The sequence below is a fragment of the Nyctereutes procyonoides genome, unplaced genomic scaffold, assembly GCF_905146905.1.
Source record: "Nyctereutes procyonoides isolate TBG_1078 unplaced genomic scaffold, NYPRO_anot_genome, whole genome shotgun sequence".
Classification (NCBI taxonomy): Eukaryota; Metazoa; Chordata; class Mammalia; order Carnivora; family Canidae; genus Nyctereutes; species Nyctereutes procyonoides.
Genome location: NW_026575141.1, coordinates 5340543 through 5353893, shown reverse-complemented (window position 1 = coordinate 5353893; position 13351 = coordinate 5340543). Strand labels below are relative to the sequence as shown.

At 56.6% G+C, this 13351-nt stretch overlaps 2 protein-coding genes across 2 annotated transcripts; both read left to right on the top strand.

Annotated features, from left to right (window-relative positions):
- Nucleotides 1–250: 250 nt before the first annotated feature.
- ATP6V1F (ATPase H+ transporting V1 subunit F) lies at nucleotides 251–3403 on the top strand. Its single transcript, XM_055307438.1, has 2 exons — nucleotides 251–480; nucleotides 2947–3403. The coding sequence occupies exons 1-2, from the start codon at nucleotides 323–325 to the stop codon at nucleotides 3146–3148; spliced, it is 360 nt and encodes a 119-aa protein (XP_055163413.1). The 5' UTR covers nucleotides 251–322; the 3' UTR covers nucleotides 3149–3403.
- A 558-nt stretch (nucleotides 3404–3961) lies between these two features.
- Nucleotides 3962–6080, top strand: ATP6V1FNB (ATP6V1F neighbor). The gene is made up of 2 exons (XM_055307529.1): nucleotides 3962–4382; nucleotides 5947–6080. Exons 1-2 carry the CDS (start codon nucleotides 3962–3964, stop codon nucleotides 6054–6056), a joined length of 531 nt encoding a protein of 176 aa, XP_055163504.1. The 3' UTR covers nucleotides 6057–6080.
- The last annotated feature ends 7271 nt before the right edge of the window (nucleotides 6081–13351 follow it).

The following is a 13351-nucleotide window of genomic DNA, read 5'->3' as shown; positions in this document are numbered from 1 at the left end:
CGCGTCTCCTCTTCTGGGGTCTGCGTATCTACCAGCAGTGGGCGCATCAGGTTTATCGAACGAGCGATGGAACGCGCTTGCGTGAACCTGTGGTGCCGCGCGCACTTCTGGGAATCGTAGTCCCCAGGTTCGGGGGCCCCTCATTATTGCGCAGGCGTATTCAGATTAAGACGTTTTACTATTGATGCGCATGTCCCGGAAGGCGGAGTGGTGAACTGCGCATGTCTAAAGGGCGGAGGCGCGGCCGAAAAGGCGGGGCGCTGCGGAGGAGGGGCTTCGTCGTCTAAGGGCCGTCGCCGCTGAGCTCTACCTGCCTGCGAGAATGGCGGGTAGGGGGAAGCTAATTGCGGTGATCGGAGACGAAGACACCGTGACTGGCTTCCTGCTGGGCGGCATAGGGGAGCTTAACAAGAACCGCCACCCTAATTTCCTGGTGGTGGAGAAGGATACAACCATCAATGAGATCGAAGACACTTTCCGGTACGGTAGCCCGCGAGGCCTGAATGGGACCCTCTGCCTCGGGTGGGAGCCACGGGGGTCAGCGGGGTCGGCGCCAGGCTTCCAGACCCCGATGTCTGGGGTCAAGGAAGTCGGTCCAGTCGCCCTTCCGGAGGAGGCCTCTATGCTCCAAGTTCTCTTTTGGGGCCCGGGGGAACATGAGCTATGTCAGGTTCACGAGCTCATCCCTCACATGACTCTGGGTCAGGAAAGGGGAAAAGATCTGGAGACGGGCGCCGCCTCTCGGCCCCAACCTGCCCCAGGGTCCTAGCTCAGCTCCGCCCCTGTTCGCCCCGTAGAGCAGGCTCCCAGCCTTGTTAGCGCTCGGCTCTTGCGAATCGACCCTAGGCGACCCACACACTTATCGAATACCTAGGCAGTGGGGTCGGGCTTTCTTGTATTTTTATGTCCCTTAGAGGCTCACAACTGCCTTGTAAAGTAGAGGCTATTATTCCCATTTGCAAGTAGGAAAACTAAAGCTCAGAGAGGTCACATCTTTTGGAAGAGAGAGGGGGGGATTTGAACCCAGACCCAACACTCTTAAGCCAGGTTCACCCTTTGCTTGTGCAGTTCCCTCAACTCTTAGAATTTCCTATTGTCCTGAGCACTGCAGGCGGAATATTAGGACTATATCCTGCTACTTTCTGCTAAGACCTTGCATTTGAAGTCCTGATTTCTTACCCTGGGTCAAGAGCGATAGCTTCATAGTATGAATGTAGGCATGTCCCTTAAACCAGGAGGTGTCCTGGTGCCTTGAATTGAGAATGCTAGCCCCCTTTGTTTTCCCGCCCCATCCTGAAGGAGGCTGTTACCCAATCTCAGGGACAAACTACTCTCATTTGTTTCCCCTACACAGTCCAGTCCTGAGCTGCGGGCTGAGACTGGTTCCTGCTGCCGAGGGTATGATTGGCCCTGAACCGGCCTGATCTCTAGGCAGTCTGGTAAAGTGACCCAAGTTGACTTGGGAGAAGGGTAGGTTTTACTCCAGGAATTTTTCATGTTTCCATCCAAAGGGACCCAGAGATCATCAAGTCTAACCTGCCCTAGTGCCTGGCAGAGAGCAAGCGCTCAGTTAAAATAGTTTTTAATATTTTACTTAACTAATGTGTGGGTGGTCATAAGGAAGGGAGATCCCAGTGCTAGGTTCTCTGTCTGGGGAAAGTGTGATTTTCCTCCTCCTGTGTTGTATTTTTGACTCATGCGAAACTGCCCCTATGATCCATTCCCCAACCTCCTCAGCATAGACCTTTAATGGTCTCATCAGCCCTCTTTAAAAAAAAAAAAAAAGCTTTCCTTTAAAAGTTATTCATGTAGCTTGCAAATTAATATTTAAAAGGTATACACGGGGGATCCCTGGGTGGCGCAGCGGTTTGGCGCCTGCCTTTGGCCCAGGGCGCGATCCTGGAGACCCGGGATCGAATCCCACATCGGGCTCCCGGTGCATGGAGCCTGCTTCTCTCTGCCTATGTCTCTGCCTCTCTCTCTGTCTCTCTGTGACTATCATAAACAAATAAATAAATAAATAAATAAATAAATAAATAAATAAATAAATAAATCCAAGTTGGATTCCTTTAAAAAAAATAAAAATAAAGGGATCCCTGGGTGGCGCAGCGGTTTAGCGCCTGCCTTTGGCCCACGGCGTGATCCTGGAGACCCGGGATCGAGTCCCGTGTCGGGCTCCCGGTACATGGAGCCTGCTTCTCCCTCTGCCTGTGTCTCTGCCTCTCTCTCTCTCTCTCTGTGTGTGACTGTCATAAACAAAAAAAATTAAAAAAAATAAAAGGTATACACGGACAAGTCTGACTCCCACCCCTCACTCCCACCCTCGTCTTTTTCCACTTCGTTACCTCCCTCCTCCACCCCTGTGAGCAATTAATTGCTTATTTACTTTTCTGCTTTTTCTTTATGTACACACAAAGGGACAGACATTCTTATCCTCTCTCTCTCTCTCTCTCTCTTTTTTTTTTACACAAATGCAGCATAGAGAAGAATGCACCAGCATGTGCGCTAGTCTTCAGCACCAGTTCGCTTGGGAGCCTTTCAGGCAGGGGAGGCAGAAGACAGCCAGAGGGCCCTTAGATTTTTTTTTTTCTTTTAAGATTTTATTCACTTATGAGAGACACACAGACACACACACACACACACACACACACACACACAGAGACACAGGCAGAGAGAGAGAGAAGCAGGCTCCATGTGGGAGCCCGATGGGGGACTCGATCCCAGGACTCCAGGATCATGCCTGGGCTGAAGGCAGGCACTAAACCGCTGAGCCACCCAGGCGTCCCGGGTCCTTAGATTTTGAAATGAAGATGATCCTGGTTAGAAAGAGAATTTAGCTAGTAACTTTTGCCTTTGTGCTCTGCAGTCTCTGGGTCAAGCCCCTTCTCCTCTGCAGCCCAGCCTCAGCACCTCAGAGTGAGAATCTCTTCTCATTTCTCCCAACAGGCAATTTCTAAACCGGGATGACATCGGCATTATCCTCATCAACCAATACATCGCAGAGATGGTGCGGCATGCGCTCGACGCCCACCAGCGCTCCATTCCAGCCGTTCTGGAGATTCCGTCCAAGGAGCACCCCTATGATGCCACCAAGGACTCCATCCTGCGCAGGGCCAGGGGCATGTTCACGGCCGAGGACCTGCGCTAGAGCCCTCCCCACAGCCACGCAGCCTTTCCCCAGGCTTGCCTTCAGCCCGACTCTGATTTCCCAGCCCCTGTCCCTTCCCAACCCACTGAGAGGCTAGATGAGGTGCTTCCAGATTGCTGGGGCTCTGCCATTAAAGTCAAGGCTGGTTAGGGAACAGGAAGCCTGAGTGTCTTCTCTCCACTACCTCTTCCCTGTGCTGTTACACGGTGTCTCTGTTGATGTTAAATTAAAGCAACATTCCCGTTTCTCTCCAAACTGAGACTGGCTACTAGAAAGGACGTGCATGGATGAGGTGGTTGGGGGGATTAGATTGGCAGGGTTGGGAAGGGTTCTGCCAAAGATATAGGCATGGAAAAGCTGGACCAGGAAGATTGTGCCAAGAGATCATAACTCAAGGATGGATCCTTGGAATCAATGGTGACCAGCTCTGGTGGGGAGGGATGGGAGGAGGCTTGTGCCTAGGTCCTAGGCTCCCCCAATTCATTCTCTCAGGCTGGGGAGGGACCTGACCCCAAGGATCGGAAGCAGAAACACAGGAAACCCAGAAGCCTGTGATACTAGACTGAGCCTGGGTCCTGCAAGAGGCTTGGAGATCAAGGATCTTAGCCGGTGGGCCTTGGCCTGAGGTTGCCTCTGGATCAAGGCATGTGAGGTCTGCTAAAGGCATGGCAAGTAGAACCCTGGCCCTGTGTGAGGTGAGGCTTGGTTGCCAGGTGACTGTCTGTGGCAGCCACGTGCTGTGGGAAGGACTCTACTTGCTATCGCTTATCCCTCAGCTGCAGCCACCCTGGTACTGCTCCTTCCCTTGCTACCATGTCGCGCCAACTCAGCATGGATACGCTGCGGCAGAACTTCTGGAAGGAGGAATATCTGAGGGAGAAGATGTTGCGCTGTGAATGGCATCATAAGTATGGGTCGATGGTGAAGGCCAAGCAGAAGGCTAAGGCTGCAGCGCGTCTGCCCCTCAAACTGCCCACCCTGCACCCCAAAGCCCCACTCTTACCTCCACCTGCCCCCAAAGCAGTGCCTTCCAAGGTCCCCAGCCCTGCCCTGGAGGCTCCTATTCGGTCAGAAATGTACCCAGTCCTGCCTGCCACCCGGGCCCTGCTGTATGAAGGCATCTCCCACGACTTCCAGGGGCGCTACCGCTACCTCAACACCCGAAAACTGGACATGCCAGAGATGCGTTACCTCTTCCCCATCACCACCAACTTCACATATGGCTGGCAGCTGGGTGAGCCCCAACTTCTCAGAAATTATTCACCTCACAGACACAGAGCCCTTGCCACAAGTCAGGCCATGCAGTCGACATTAGGCATACAAGACACATGGGTGGGGGTGTCCATTCTAGTGGGGGATCTGGGCCATAAGCACGAGAGAAAGTAGACATCTGAGAAGGGAAAAGTTTCATGATGAGACTAGGGAGAGATTGGGGAGATGGGCAAGGGATACGTGATTGTCAAGAAAGGCCTCTCTGAGGACCTAAAGGCTGGAAGCTAAGTGACAGAGGAATTTGGATTTTATTCCAAGTGGGAGAAGAAGCCATGGAGGGTTTTAAGCAGGTGAACAATACTGACAGGGTACTAACTATTCCATAAGCAATGGCTTTTTCAGGGAAAGAATCAACTGGCCAGTGAGGTCTGCATCTATTTTGAGTTCTCTTGGCAGGAGAGGACGATGGCTGGGGCTAGGGTGATTAGCAGGAGAGCCGTGGTAGATTCAGGCTATGCTTTGGAAGAGGAATCAATGAAGCCTATGGATGGATGGGATGACAGAAGGGGAAAGAAGGCTGTGGGGAAGCACAAGTGTTTGGCTCAGGCGCCTGGACAGGAAGATGGAGGGGAGCAGGGCTGGAGGGCGTGTGAGGACAGGTAAGCCCTGGCCATGCCGTAGGTGCCGGTGAGGTGGCTGTGTACGGAGGTCCCCCGCAGGAGTGATGTCAGAGCTGAAGATGTCAGTTTGGGAGTCACGGGGATGTAGATGTTACTTAAAGCCCGAGGCTGGGTGAGCCCACCCAGGAAACTCCAGATGCTGGACTCTGACAGGAGAGGCAGGGGGCACAGAGAGCGGTAGGGAGGCAGTGTTGGTGGGAAGGCTGTCCACTTGGGCTGAGTCTGCTTTTTCTGCAAGGCTGAGAGTCCAGATCATCATCAGGGAGGACAGGAGGGAGGCAGTGGTATAGCTGGAGATGAAGAGCTCAATGGCGTAGGAACGGGAGCGTGCCTGGGAATGCTGCAGGACTGCTGGGTGATCCTGTGTCCCTTTCCTGTTTGTGGTCGTGAACTGCAAGTGAGACTACTCAGGGGCTTATGGGTGTTTCTCCACAGGGTTGAGGGCCTGGGCAAAACGCTGGATGGCTGGGGATAAACACAGCTGACATTTTGCCTAAAGATTCTCGCCACTTTCCCCAAGGCCCTAAAGGGAAGGGAAAGAGGAATTTCTCCCAAAGCAGGAAGCAAGTCCCAGGAGAGCAGGAGGTAGAAGGCAGCCCTCTCTCTTTCAGAGATGGCTAGCTCTGTCCGTCCCCATGACAAGCAGTGCTGGGTGTCCCTCCACTTGGCCTGTGGAGGAACCTGAGGTGGGGGAAAAGATGACACTTGGCGGACGGGCCAGTTCGGCCATCACTGCTGGTCTGGACCCCCAGTCGGCTCTGTCTGCCCACAGCCCACGTTCCTCAGGAGCACTTTTTATTCCGTCACGCTTACAAGTGGATACAATACAGGCAGCTTGTGGGGCTCCCGGGCTCCGCAAGTTCCCTTTCCCAGGATCCATGCCTGGCCTCTGACATCTTTTCCCAGGCCCCCCAGCGAAGCAAGAACTGGTGTCCTGTAAGATGTGCCGCATTGAATCCTTCTTCCGAAAGAATGGGGCCTTCGCGCTGCTTGACCCTCGGGACCTGGCTCTCTGACCTTGGCCAGCCAGTGGACTTGGGGGACAGGGAGAAGGAATAACACGCCTCCTGGTGGGGCTGAAGCCGCCGCGTGTGTCTGTGTGTCTGGCCTCCCAGGCGCTGAGGCAGAGTTCTGGGCCTTTTCTGGAACTACCTCTGATCGCCCTTGCTGGCCGGCGGTTGCCGGCTCGCCTTTTCCTTGGTCTCCATCTCCTTAATCACCCCGTGAGGATTCAGCGGTGACTGGGGGCGGGGGGGCCGGGAAGGGTGAGCGCTGCTCCACGCAAAGGCTCCTCAGCGCCCGGGGGCCACAGGAGCTGCTGGAAGTTCTGGGTGTTCCTGGGAGAGAGCGGCCCGTCCTCCCAGGTGCCAGAGCGCGGGAGCCACCACCGCCCCATCAGCTGCCCGCCCTCGCCCCTCACCTGGCCCCGAGGGCCCGCAGCCGCCAGGTCCGCTCCCGGAGCACTTGCTGCAGCTGCTCCCGCAGGGCGCGCCGCTGCCCGGCCGCGTCCTCCTGGGCGGTGCGGAGCCCTGAGGCCCTGGCCTCCCAGCCCGCGGCCCGAAGGAGCCCGCAGGGGGCAGCACCGGGCAGGCGCGCCCCTGCGCCCTCAGTCGGCGGCGGGGCGAGCGCGCCCTCCGAAGGGACCCAGGAGCGCCCGGCCCCCGGCCCCCGCCCGGGCAGGATCGCGGTGGCCCCGCCGCCCTCCCCCGGGAGCCTTGCCGGTGGCGGGAGCCGGGCTGGGCCGGGCGGGGGCCCCAGAGGGTGCACCCGGCAGCGGCGGTTCTTGGCAATGCGGAGGCCTTCCAAGACCTGGGAGAGGCGGCTGTCAGCGGCCGGCGGCCCCTTGTGCCCCTGCAGCGCGCGGTGTCCCGGGCCCGCCCGGCGCCGCTACGCACCCGGAGCCGCTGCTGCTCCCGCTCCTGCCGCCGCCGGCGCCCGGCCGCCCGGTGCAGCTCCAGCAGCCGCTGCAGGGCCGTCTCCCGCTGCGCCGCGCCCGCGCCCGCGCCCGCCGACGCCTTCTCCGCGCCCGGGGGCCCGGGCCACGCGGCCTTCGAGGCCTCGGGAGCCTCCGCGCCGCCCCTCCGCCCCCCGACGGCGCCCTCGAGCCTCGCGGAGCCGCCCCGCACCTGCTCCGCCGGGCCCGGGCCTCCTTCCGGGTCGCGCCCCGGCCCCGGCGGCCCGGGGAGAGCTGCGGGGCGCTCCCGCCGCCCGGAGCCCCCAGGGTCTGGGGCCGCCTGCGGCTCGGCCCTCCGCTCTGGCCTCGGGCCGTCCGTTTTGTCCCGCGTCAGCTGGGTGGTCCTTTCCCCGGAGCCAGGGCCCTCCCTTCCCGCAGGCCGGGGCTTCTGTTCTCCCAGGGACCGGTGGAAGTCCCTCGAAATTCCCGGGGAGCCGCCTTCCTCCGGGGACGGTGTGGGCACCTCTCCCTCCTCCACCGCCCGGGCTTGTGAGAGGCCGCCGGGGCAAGGCTGCAGGGCCTTCACCTCCCGGGCCTGCGGGGTCTCCTTCCTCGGCTCCCGGAGGACCTCCTTTCCCTCCTTTCCCGGGCACTCAGGCCTGTTTCCGCCTTGACCTTGAGGAGACTCCCCCCTGGGATACACAGAGACCTCCTCCCTCAGAGCCTGAGTAGCCTCCCCACTCGGACCCTGGTGTAGCTGCTCTCCCTGTCTCTTGGGAACTTCTTTGTTCTCTCCCCTGGGGGCCTCCCCTCTCTGACCCCGGGGACACCCTTCTTTCTGCTCTTGAGGGTCCTCCTCTCTCGGCCTCTGAAGAATCTCAATCCTCAGCAATTTCTGAAGCTCTGCTCTCTGCTGGCCCAGGCCCCAGCCTGGCCCCTGGGGGAGATGTTGGGGTTCTGGCAGGCCCTGGGAAGGCAGGCCTGAGGGCCTTGGGGCTCCCTGAACCAGCTTCCTCCCCCACAGGCCGATGAATGGCCTCTGGGTTGTGGGTTCTCCTTGTCTCCTCTCTTCCCTCTGAGCCAGGTCCTGGGAAGGAAGAAGAGCATTTGGGCCCAGGCCTGTGAGGGGAACCCCCATGCCTGGGCCACTTACCCTGAGGGACGCTGGAGACCTCCGTGACTGTCCCAGTGGGCTTCATTTCCATCACAGCCCTTGCCTGACTCCTGAACTCACTAAGCCTACTTTTCGTTAGGTAAAAGGTGCTTCTGTGGGGATCCCCCAGTGGTGCAGCGGTTTAGCCTTCTGCCCAGGGCCTGATCCTGGAGTCCCGGGATCAAGTCCCAGTCAGGCTCCCTGCATGGAGCCTGCTTCCCCTCTGTGTCTCTGCTTCTGTGTGTGTGTGTGTGTGTGTGTGTGTGTGTGTGTGTGATGAATAAATAAAATCTTAAAAAAAAAAGGTGCTTCTGTGATGGTCCCTTCTTACCTGGCTATAGGAGGGGACACCACCTCTCCCCAGTAGCCTCCTCCCAGGCAGCCCCTACCCTGCTATCCCCAGCCAGTCTGAGGGGGCCCTTTTCCAGGACACTTTGACTCTTTCACCTTGACTTCAGAGTGTCCTGGGTCCCCAAAGCTACTGCTGGTGGCAGGGTTCAGCTCTTGTAAGCAGCCTGAGGGAGAAAGACCAATGTCAGGAACACTCTGCTCATGGCCTAGCCCCTCACACAATCCACCTGAACTGGAATCAAGAAGCCTAGGGAGTCCCCAGCGCCTCAGGTGAAGGAGATGGTCTGATGTGTGAACTTTAAGGCTGTCACAGCTCATCAGGCACCTTTATTCACACACATGCCTGCCTGTCGGATTTTCTTGCCAACAGCCGACCACCTCTTCCTCGTCAGAGCACTTCAGAGGAACCTGCACACCCTTATCTTCAAAACCACCAGGGGCTGCCTGGCACGGAGAAGGAAGGGCCTGTGGGCCAGGCTTGTCAGTCCCTTATGAGGACACCCATTTAGACCGGCAAGGAAACCCACTGTATGCACCTTATTTTGCTATTATTAAGAAAAATCCTCTTTAGGTCTTTCTTGGTTGCTAACAGTAAAATCCAATGAAACTCAAGAAAAGAAATTTTAGGCTGGAGTTTCATAATTAACCAAATAAAAACTGTGAGTTTCATAATTAACCAAAGAAATCTAAAGAAAGAAATGAAATGTCTGCTCCCTTGCAGCTGTGCAGGAAGGAGAGTCACTCTGCATCCATAAAACTGATTAAAAGAACTTGATTTCATAAGACCCTAAACAGACGACTTTCACAAGGATGTTCCATCTTTATGCCACATGGATGTGTGAATATTCACAACAGTAACCAAGTGGGTATGTTTTTTTGTGAAAAAAAAAAAAAAAAACATGTCTTTTGAACAAAGGAGTCTGATAAGACTCCCAAGCCTTTAGAAATTATTGCCATGAACAGTGAACATAACCCCCAACCCATTGCCTCACAATTCTGATCTGTTGTCTCACCAGATAATTTATTTCTCCAGTTATAATGCTATAACTGATATCTCTGTATTCCCGAGAGATCTTTTACTTGTAAAAATGTCTGTCAATCAGAAAAAACAAGCATTGGCTCTTTGCTCTTCTCTCACATGCACAGTGGAACAATTAGAGGCTTATGGCTTACCTAGGTTTAACAAATCATCTGAGATGAAAGTCGGCTTCGTATAAATTAATAGGCCCAAGGTTCACAGCATCGATCTCATGGAATTCTGATTGCCTATTTACTGTCACGCTCTCACTAGGCTGTGATCCCCTCAGTGACAGGGACCAAGTAATGGAGTCAAGCCTCTCTCCTGCTCAGTATGTTCCCAGTGCCTGGCATGCGAGGGGCAAACAGGTGGCCGGCACAGCTATTTTGTCCCCTCCTCCCTGGGCCACCATGGACAGTCATTCCCAGTGCTCTCTCCCCTGAGTCCCAGTTTAGCTTCAGAATCCCGGACCCAGTGCCTGAGACAGCTGGTACCAAACAGGTGGAATTGGGACATAAAATAAGACCTACTTGTTGTCCCTGGGTGCTCCTTGGCACCCCCCAAAAAAACAGTATAAGATGAAGAATGAGTGAGAAGGGGACTGAAATCCTGGCACTTGAGATGAGGACTTCCTCCCTCCTCCCCATCTAGTCCAGCCACCCAGCCAGGGTGTCGGCATACCGGGTGTGGGCTCGGCAGGCATAGCGGGTCTCTCCCACCTTGGGTCTCTGTCACTCCTAGCTTCACCCAGATCCAGGGCTGATGATGGGTCTACCACCTGCCCCCTGCAGGAGTGCAGAGCCTGCCTCAGAATCACCTTTTGCAGCCCGTGGGCTCTGGAAGGCGGGGAGGCAGCCTGTCTGCCAGTCTCCTGGCCCCAGTGCCTAAACCCAGTCCAGGGTCGCCTCTCCCAGCCCCTGAACCCACCACTGGACCCCAGGAGCTGGAATTTGGGGGTCACCCTTTCCAGGGGCTATGGGGCAATCATATGGGCGCAACTGAGTGAGAGCCCAAAGAGGAGCCTTGGGTGTAAGGAAGAGGTGCTAGGCAAGGCTGTGGAAGGAGATAGGAAAAAAGGGTCCAGTGCGTGGCCCTTTTGTGGCCATATGAAGTGGACAGAATTTCCTGGGAGAAAGACTCACCCCTCTGGAAGCTGATGGTTCTGGCTCAGAGAGTCCCCAGCCTGGGGCAATGAGCACCGCCTAGAACTCTGGAAAGTTGGAGGGTGCCCTAGTCCACAGGGCATCATCCCCCAGTGCGATGGGTAGTCTTTAAGATGACCCCCAATCATCCCTCCTCCTGGTATTCCTTATGACCACTTATGACCCTGTTCTCTTCTCCTCCTTGTGAGGAAATGGATCGCTCTTGCCCATTCAAGCCTTCAGATGAGACTGGAATCCTGACCTACAATGTCAGCTGGATGCTTCCTTAGTGGTCACTGCTAACACCCCCTCTTGCACAGCTGAGGGAGAGGCTCTCAGAGAGGGCTGCCAACCTGCCCAAAGTGCCTTGGACAATTGATAACTGAGACATGACTGGGAGGCACAGTCCCAGGTCCCAGTCACCACAACAGCCTCCCTCCTAGAAGGGGTCTGCCCAGCCATCAGCCCCAGAGGAAAGGGTCTGTGCACCCCAGGCATCAGTGCCTGTGGCCTCAGGAGCAATACTGAGGTTGCTTTCCCCCCATGCTGCAGCCACATCTAAAGCCTTCTAGATGTCACCATTCCATTGATTTGGCCAATATAGGCACTAACTGTGGAATGGTAATAGCAGCTGGTACGGAATGAGGAGGTCCTGTGTGCCAGGCACAGTGCTAAACACTGTACATGGATGAGTTCACTGGTGCTCCCTTCCAGTCAGATCTACTGTCTTCCCCATTTTGTAGCTGAGGAAACAGGCTTACGGTCCACAGCGAGCATCAGAACAGGGACAGAACCCAGGCTCCTGGGTCCAAAGCCCATACTTCTGCTTCCCTCACCACCACCACCCCCTGATGTCACACTGACCGACCCCCTTGCCTTCAGCTGTGACCCCGCTCACCCAGCTGGTCAGCTGCTCAGGGCCCCCACCCATCCTACCGCGGGGCTTGCTGCACCGGCTCTGTACACACTGGGCCTGGTCCTTCAGACCGCAGAACTGGGCCCAGGGGGGCCAGAAGAGGCTCAGCCCTGCCCCAGTCAGCAGCTCCAAGTCCCACAGGAGCTGAAAAAATAATGGGTGCCGGGGCATGAAGGGGTGCCCACTCGGCCCTCTGCCACGTGCCCTGGCCAGCCCCTACCTGCTCCTGGGCCCGCCGGCTCCGTTCCATCTCCAGCAACACAGCGGGCAGCTCCAGTCCTGAGGGACAGGCCTGACTCTCTTGCACCTGGGGGGACAGGATGGAGTCAGGCCTCCGCCTTGCCCTTTGGAGGCAATGCCCCACCTTCCTCACCTGCTGCAGGGCAGCCTGGAGCTGGCCCGGGCCTGCAGGGCATCTAAAGAGGTGCTGGTACAGGGCTAAGGCCTGCCTGTGGCTACACGGGAGCCCTGGGCCCCCAGGTGTGACTGCCTGCTCCATGGGCAGGGGGAGCCAGAGCGGATTCCCCTCCCTCCTCCTCTGCGGCTGGAGCCTGGAGAGGGGAGGACCAGGGATAAGAAGGAGACAAAGCCTCCAGAGCTCAATAATGCAGGGACCTGACATCTGAGCCAGGGCCTGGACCCCAGCCATGTCTCAGAGAGACTCAGGCCTGTCTCTGACACGGGGTTCTTGGCTTCGCACGGCGGGGCAAGGACTGTGACTGTGCCGGAGAGAGAGGTGCTTGTGTGCGCTTGTTTGCAGTCCTGGGAGTATGTGTTTTATGTGTACGTAGGAAGCTTGCAACGGCATTAGCTAGACATTAGCTACACCCCACATGGACAGCAGCCGCCGGCAGCTCACTTACTATATGCGCAGAAACACGATGCTGCGTACATGTCATCTGTCCCTGAAGCCTCTGTGAAGTAGGTGCTAGCATTATCATGCCAATTGTCCAGGTTAGAAACCAGTCCCAGAGGGTAGGGAGCCCCAGCTAGCATATGCCAGTGTCTCCCTCATCTGGAGGCCAGCGGCCGGGATGCACAGGCCTGGGGGAAGCATGGTCCCAGGTCAAGCAGCCACAGGCGGGACAGGGCGAGCACCCCCAGGTGCCTGCTCCAAGTGGCCCACCTGCAAAGGGTTGAGCCACAGGTCACTGTTTACTCCTCTGCATACACAAGGTTCGTCAGGTGAGGGCATGCTTTGTGTAGGTTAGGACAAGGGCAGGACAAGACGTGAGCCGGTCTGTCATCCTCACATTTCCTGCTGCTTTGCCACCGCTCTGTGGGGGACCGGGGCCAGCTCTGCTCCGTGGTCCTCAGCCGGGGCTGAGCTAGCAGGACAGCTGACCTCGGGTCAGCCAGACACTCCCTTCACTTCTGTTGAAACATCAGGGAGCTGGCAATGATAATGCAGCACCCCCCCATCTTTTACCCAAGGCCCCTGAAACACCAAGGTCACAGCCAATAGGTGGCAAAAATAGAGTCCCTTTGAAAAGAGACTTTTTGAAGAAATACTTTTTTTTCTATTTCAGAACCCATATTCCTTCCCCTACAAGGATGTCTCCTGCTCCTGTGTCCATCGAGGGTGTGTGTGGCTATGAATGCACACAGGGGCTCAAGCATGTGCTATACATGTTTACCAGGGTTCCTGAGGGGTGTTAGTGTGAGTGTGTGTGTATGTGTGTGCATATGTGCACATGTCCATATTTCATCATGATCTACTGTATCTCCTGTTCCCCCCTACAAACTTGGGGTCCCTCTGTCACCAGCTCTTAGAGTGGCCCAGGAGGCACCTAGCTCTTGGTATCCCCCAAATCAAGAGGAAAGGGAACGCCATGTG